Here is a 7,128-nt window from a genome sequence, read left to right as displayed (position 1 = left end):
TATTGATCAATAGACATCCTTAAGAACCTCATTAGACATTAGTTTCAAGTTTCAGACCTCATTAGGGACCCAATTTATTTGGGGGTTTTTCCCCCAAAAGGTTGGTTTCAAGGGGGGGAAACTCATTTTTTAAACCCAATTTTTTTAATTTGGTTTGTTTTTTCCCAAAGTGTTCATACCTCATTAGACATTATAGCTGGAGTTCTCTGGTCTACAGCATTAATAAACCCCCACCTCCCTGGAGTTCTCTGGTCTACAGCATTAATAAACCCCCACCTCCCTGGAGTTCTTTGATTAGATATACTAACAGACTGCAGTTGCATGGGGACGCTGACTAAACCATCCAATGAGAGCCCAGCAATGTTGAGGCTCGTCCAATAAGGTTGGAGGTGAGCTGGAGCGGGTGGCGTTACTTGTGGAACTTCCTAGTTGGGTCCCTCGCATGGTCCAATAGCAGCTGGCAGGGCGTGAACTGATTACCATAAACATCTTCATAAAGACTCATCATCGCTACCAGACGCTCCTCACCAATGGAATCAACCAATTGGAAAGGACCTGGCCTCATACACACACACACACACAGCAACCTGTCTCATTGGATGTCATGTGTTTGTAGTCAGGTGGTGTCCAGTGTTTAGTGTGTGTGTGTATCCATAGTATGTGTATAACGTGTGTGTGTGTGTCGTACCTCCCAGATAGGGAGGGAAGCACAGTCCGAACACAGCTTCGATGTTTCCCTCCTCTGGATTACCTATAATGCCCTCCTGCAGACACAGCACTGCCTTGTTGACGAAAAAAACGTTCAAAATCTGACATTCATATGGCATCGGGAAAATATTTCATTTTGACATATTTYCAACTGAATTGTGCTCAGTGGGTAGGTTTTTATTTATTTATTTCACCTTTATTTAACCAGGTAGGCCAGTTGAGAACAAGTTCTCATTTACAACTGTGACCTGGCCAAGATAAAGCAAAGCAGTGTAACACAAACAACAACACAGAGTTACACATGGAATAAACAAAACATACAGTCAATAATACAGTAGAAAAAGTATATATACAGTGAGTGCAAATTAAGTAGGATAATGGAGGTAAGGCAATAAATAGGCCATAGTGGCAAAATAATTACAATATAGCAATTAAACACTGGAGTGATAGATGTGTAGAAGATGAGTGTGCAAGTAGAGATACTAGGGTGCGAAGGAGCAAAATAAATTAATAAATAAATACAGTAGGTAAAGAGGTAGTTGTTTGGGCTAAATTGTAGATGGGTTATGTACAGGTGCAGTAATCTATGAGCTGCTCTGACAGCTGGTGCTTAAAGTTAGTGAGGGAGATATGAGTCTCCAGCTTCAGTGATTTTTGCAGTTCGTTCCAGTCATTGGCAGCAGAGAACTGGAAGGAGAGGTGGCCGAAGGAGGAATTGGCTTTGGGGGTGACCAGTGAAATATACCTGCTGGAGTGCGTGCTACGGGTGGGTGCTGCTATGGTGACCAGTGAGCTAAGATAAGGCGGGGCTTAACCTGGCAAAGACTTATAGACGACCTGGTGCCAGTGGGTTTGGCGACGAATATGAAGCGAGGGCCATCCAACTAGAGCATACAGGTCGCAGTGGTGGGTAGTATATGGGGCTTTGGTGACAAAACGGATGGCACTGTGATAGACTACATCCAATTTGCTGAGTAGAGTGTTGGAGTTGTGAGATTGTATTGGCTCGTTTGAGCTTTATTTGCATATTTCCGTTAGGGAATGCCTGCACTGAAGTGCTGGTGTGCAATAACAATTTGCCAGCGGTGTAAGGTACTTAAGTAGTACTTTCAAGTATTTTTACTTAAGTAGTTTTTGGGGTATCTGTACTTTACTTTACTCTTTATATTTTTGACAACTTTTACTCTTACGTCACTACATTTCTAGAGAAAATTATGTACTTTTTACTCCCTACATTTTCCTTTACATCCAAAAGTACTTCTTACATTTTGAATGCTTAGCAGGATAGGAAAATGGTCAAATTCACACACATATCAAGAGAACATCCCTGGTCATCCCTACTGCCTCTGATCTGGCGGACTCACTAAACAGAGAACATCCCTGGTCATCCCTACTGCCTCTGATCTGGCGGACTCACTAAACAGAGAACATCCCTGGTCATCCCTACTGCCTCTGATCTGGCGGACTCACTAAACAGAGAACATCCCTGGTCATCCCTACTGCCTCTGATCTGGCGGCCTCACTAAACAGAGAACATCCCTGGTCATCCCTACTGCCTCTGATCTGGCGGACTCACTAAACAGAGAACATCCCTGTCATCCCTACTGCCTCTGATCTGGCGGACTCACTAAACAGAGAACATCCCTGGTCATCCCTACTGCTCTGATCTGGCGGACTCACTAAACAGAGAACATCCCTGGTCTTCCCTACTGCCTCTGATCCGGCGGACTCACTAAACACGTTTCGTTTGAAAATGATGTCCGAGTGTTGGAGCGTGCCCCTAGCTATCCGTAAATTAAAAAAAACGAGGAAATGGTCTGGTTTGCTTTATACAGTTGAAGTCGGAAGTTTACATACACTTGGTTGGAGTCATTCAAACTAGTTTTTCAACCACTCCACACATTTCTTGTTAACAAACTATAGATTTGGCAAGTCAGGACATTTACTTTGTGCACGACACAAGTCATTTTTAACACAATTGTTTACAGACAGATTATTTCACTGTATCACAATTCCAGTGGGTCAGAAGTTACATACACTAAGTTGACTGTGCCTTTAAAAAGCTTGGAAATTTCCAGAAAATGTCATGCTTTAGAAGCTTCTGATAGGCTAATATTCTTCATTTGAGTCAATTGGAGGTGTACCTGTGGATGTATTTCAAGGCCTACATCATGGGAAAATCAATAGAAATCAGCCAACTGTAGACCCTCCACAAGTCTGGTTCATCCTTGGGAGCAATTTCCAAACGCCTGAAGGTACCACGTTCATCTGTACAAACAATTGTACGCAAGTATAAAACACAGGGACCACGCAGCCGTCATACCGCTCAGAAGGAGACGGGTTCTGTTTCCTGGAGATGAACGTACTTTGGTGTGAAAAGTGCAAATCAATCCCTGAACAACAGCAAAGGACCTTGTGAAGATGCTGGAGGAAACAGGTACAAAAGTATCTATATCCACAGTAAAACGAGTCCTATATCGACATAACCTGAAATGCCGCTCAGCAACGAAGAAGCCACTGCTCCAAAAGCTCATAAAAAGCCAGACTACGGTTTGCAACTGCACATGGGGACAAAGATCGTACCTTTTTGGAGAAATGTTCTCTGGTCTGATTAAACAAAAATAGAACTGTTTGGCCATAATGATCATCGTTCTCTTTGGAGGAAAAAGGGGGAGGCTTGCAAGCCGAAGAACACATCCCACCGTGAAGCATGGGGTGGCAGCATCATGTTGTGGGGTGCTTTGCTGCAGGAGGGACTGGTGCACTTCACAAAATAGATGGCATCATGAGGAAGTAAAATTATGTGGATATATTGAAGCAACATCTCAAGACATCAGTCAGGAAGTTAAAGCTTGGTATCAAATGGGTCTTCCAAATGGACAATGACCCCAAGCATACTTCCAAAGTTGTGGCAAAATGGCTTAAGGACAACAAAGTCAAGGTATTGGAGTGCCATCACAAAGCCCTGACCTCAATCCTATAGAAAATTTGTGGGGCAGAACTGAAAAAGCGTGTGCGAGCAAGGAGGCGTACAAAACCTGACTCAGTGGTGGCAGGTAGCCTAGTGGTTAGAGCATTGGACTTGTAACCGAAAGGTTGCAAGATTGAATCCCCGAGCTGACAAGGTAGAAATCTGTCGTTAACCCACTGTTAACCCACTGTTCGTAGGCCGTCATTGAAAATAAGATTTTATTCTTAACTGACTTGCCTAGTTAAATAAAGGTAAAATAAAATTACACCAGCTCTTTCAGGGAGAATGGGTAAAATTCACCTAATTTATTTGCTTGTGGAAGGCGACCCAAAACATTTGACCCAACTTAAAACAATTTAAAGGCAATGCTACCAAATACTAATTGAGTTTATGTAAACTTCTGACCCACTGGGAATGTGACTCAAGAAATACAAGCTGAAATAAATATTTCTCTCTACTATTATTCTGACATTTCACATTCTTAAAATAAAGTGGTGATCCTAACTGACCTAAGACAGGGAATTTTTACTAGGATTAAATGTCAGGAATTGTGAAAAACTGAGTTTAAATGTATTTGGCTGAGGTGTATGTAAACTTCTGACTTCAACTGTATAAGGACTTTGAAATGATTTATACTTTTACATTTACTTTTGATACTTACGTATATTTAAAGCCAACTAATTTGACTTTTCCTCAAATAGTATTTTACTGGGTGACTTTCACTTCTACTTGACTCATTTTCTATTAAGGTATCTTTATTTTTACTGAAGTGTGACAATTGGGTACTTTTTCTACCACTGCAATTCGCCCTAGCACTCCTGCTAAACAACTACATTTCTAATAACCTTTTGCAACGGGTAAAGTCTACAAAACGCAATCCACTCTGTTTGTTACTGATTCTAAAACGCAGTCTACTCTGTTAAAGATAATTTTTTTGGAAGGAATCAGAAAATTGTATGGAGATAAAATGTGCCATCGATGAGAACATYTGCAGAATGTAGGCCTTAATCCATCTTGCTCCACCTTCGCCACTGGGCATCCTCTCATCACCATATTTGGTAGTGAGTGTAAACATCAACTGGATGCTCCATATTTTTACATCTGTTGAAATATCTGGCTCATTGTTTTATCTGTGGTGTCAAGTGTGAGAAGGACCCGTTTACAACTCAGAGAGGAGACGAAAGAGCGCCGTTAAGAAATGTATTAATATAATTTCGTTGAATTAGTGAAAAGTAAAATTTTTGTAAATCTTTAGTTAGATTTTATGATATTATCTCCAGTGAAAGGTAAAAATAGGTTTCATACCTCATGAGTTTTCCACGCTTTAAATTGGGCTTCTCTTAGGACAACCAAAACCCTTTAAGGGTCCTTAGAACACAAGCGGTTTTATAGTTAGCATCTGATTCAGGCACAGACGCCAGAGAGACATACCGACAGGAGAGCTCTGCCGGGAGACAGATTAAAGTTACAGGTAAAGAGCGTTAGTTGCACTAACCAACTTTAATGCAACATTGGGATACATGTAACTACAGCTACTAACAATGTTTGCCCAGCCACATGCTGCCAGAAACTGGCAAGACTCGTTTAACGCTCTAGCTACGGAATGTATACTAGCTAGCTAATTAGCCAGCTAGTTAATTAACCCATAATCTGTATGTTGTGTGTTTTTTGTGTGATGTTGGTTGGCTGTGAATTAATGAAGTCCCGCTAGCGTTGGTGTGTACAGGGTTAGACAGTGTCTCGTCACACTCTGCCCTTGTCATTCTCTGGAAGGGGATCTGGGTGAAGGGTCACCGCTGGGTTGTGGGGTGGGGCTGGTTGTAATGTCTAGTAGGTTAAATCCTATAACGTTACCTCAGTGGTTATCTCTGTCATCATAATCTCCATATCTATAACACACAGTAAATCAACACATTATAGAAACTACAGTTACGAAGTAGCTTTAACCGCAACATGCGCCAGTCTCTGTAGAGTGGCTACTGCGTCACATCCAGGTTATGTTCAACTCATCGTGTTCATAGCAGCTGTAGGGCAAAACTACTGGATTACTGCACTTCCTACTCTATTGATATGGACCACATTGTTTGTGTTGACAGATAAAATGGCGTCCATGTTGATGAACTCTCTACGGTGCTGTCCTCCAGTCAACCCTGCCTGGGCTGTACAGTATGGTGAGACACACACACACACCAAACAGGGTTTTGGACAAGTGGCCAGCGGCATATGAATTGATCAGACATTTGAGACATTTACCGGACCCATATGCGTTAGGGCATTAATGCAATTCGTGGGAAAACATCATTCTAAATAGCACACCTCCTGCAAGCATGTCCATATGTGACAGATGACATTTTTTGTTGAACATTTTTAAAGAGGGGGAATAAAGATGCACTATGTAGAAATCGTGCCGCCATTTCCCGGTTGCTAAAATTGTAATGCTTTGCCTAATTTCAGTTTATGACATTTAAACTGCTGTGAAATATATTTTACATAACCAAAAATATTGTTTAAAGCTAGAGTACAAAACTGAACGTAAAAGATGCCAAAACTAAATGTAAAGGAAAAATCCACCCAAAACCACAAATTCCTATAATTTACAGTGTTACATAACACTATGTGAGAACAATATTTTTTGTGAACAAATGTTTCATTTTGCCTTATATACTGACAAAAGTAAATGTAACAATTTTAAAGAATTTACTGTTTTACATAAGAATGAATTCAATCGGCCAGCCAATGGGGAGCCAGACCCACCCAATGGGGAGCCAGACCCACCCAAAAAGAGAGAGATGGTCCACCAACAGACAGTGTGGTGAAGGCGGCGCAAAATCGCCTCTTAAACCTCAGACGTTGAAGAAATTCGGCTTGGCCCCGAAGACCCTCAAACTTTTACGGAGGCACAATTGAGACCATCCCGTCAGTAGATCACCGCCTGATATGGCAACTGCACCGCCTGCAACCGCAGGGCTCTCAAAATTTTGTGCACAAATTTGTTTACATCCCAGTTAGAGAGGATTTCTCCTTTGCCAAGATAATCCATCCACCTGACAGGTGTGGCATATCAAGAACCTGATTAAAATTGCATGATCATTACACAGATGCAACTTGTGCTGGGGACAATAAAAGGCAACTTTAAACTGTGCAGCTCTCACAACAGAATGCCACAATTGTCTCAAGTTGAGAAGAGTGTGCAATAGGTATGCTGACTGAAGGAAAAATCCACTAGAGTTATTGCCAGAGAATTGAATGTTAATATTTCTCCCATAAGCCTCCTCTAACGTCTCGTTTCAGAGAACTTGGCAGTACGTCGAACCGGCTTCACAACAACTTCAGCTCAGGACCTTCCTGAGGGGGGGTGCTGTGGAGCATTTCTGTCTGTAATAAAAGCCCTTGTGTGGTGGAATAACTCATTCTGATTGGGTGGCCCTGGGGGTCTGGCCTCCAGTTTG

General features: G+C 41.8%; 1 protein-coding gene across 1 annotated transcript in view; it reads left to right on the top strand.

The window, feature by feature from the left end:
- The first annotated feature begins 5,051 nt into the window (after positions 1–5,051).
- The window catches only part of hadhb (hydroxyacyl-CoA dehydrogenase trifunctional multienzyme complex subunit beta), a 25,196-nt gene continuing 23,119 nt past the window's right edge, over positions 5,052–7,128 (top strand). The window contains exons 1-2 of the mRNA XM_024139602.2: positions 5,052–5,150; positions 5,776–5,850. Coding sequence (XP_023995370.1) covers positions 5,781–5,850 — 70 coding nt within the window. The 5' untranslated portion in view covers positions 5,052–5,150; positions 5,776–5,780. The remainder of the gene's footprint in view (positions 5,151–5,775; positions 5,851–7,128) is intronic.

This window comes from Salvelinus sp. IW2-2015, unplaced genomic scaffold, assembly GCF_002910315.2.
Source record: "Salvelinus sp. IW2-2015 unplaced genomic scaffold, ASM291031v2 Un_scaffold1850, whole genome shotgun sequence".
Taxonomy (NCBI): Eukaryota; Metazoa; Chordata; class Actinopteri; order Salmoniformes; family Salmonidae; genus Salvelinus; species Salvelinus sp. IW2-2015.
Note: the sequence above shows the minus strand (reverse complement) of the source record. Positions and strands in the feature narration are given on the sequence as shown.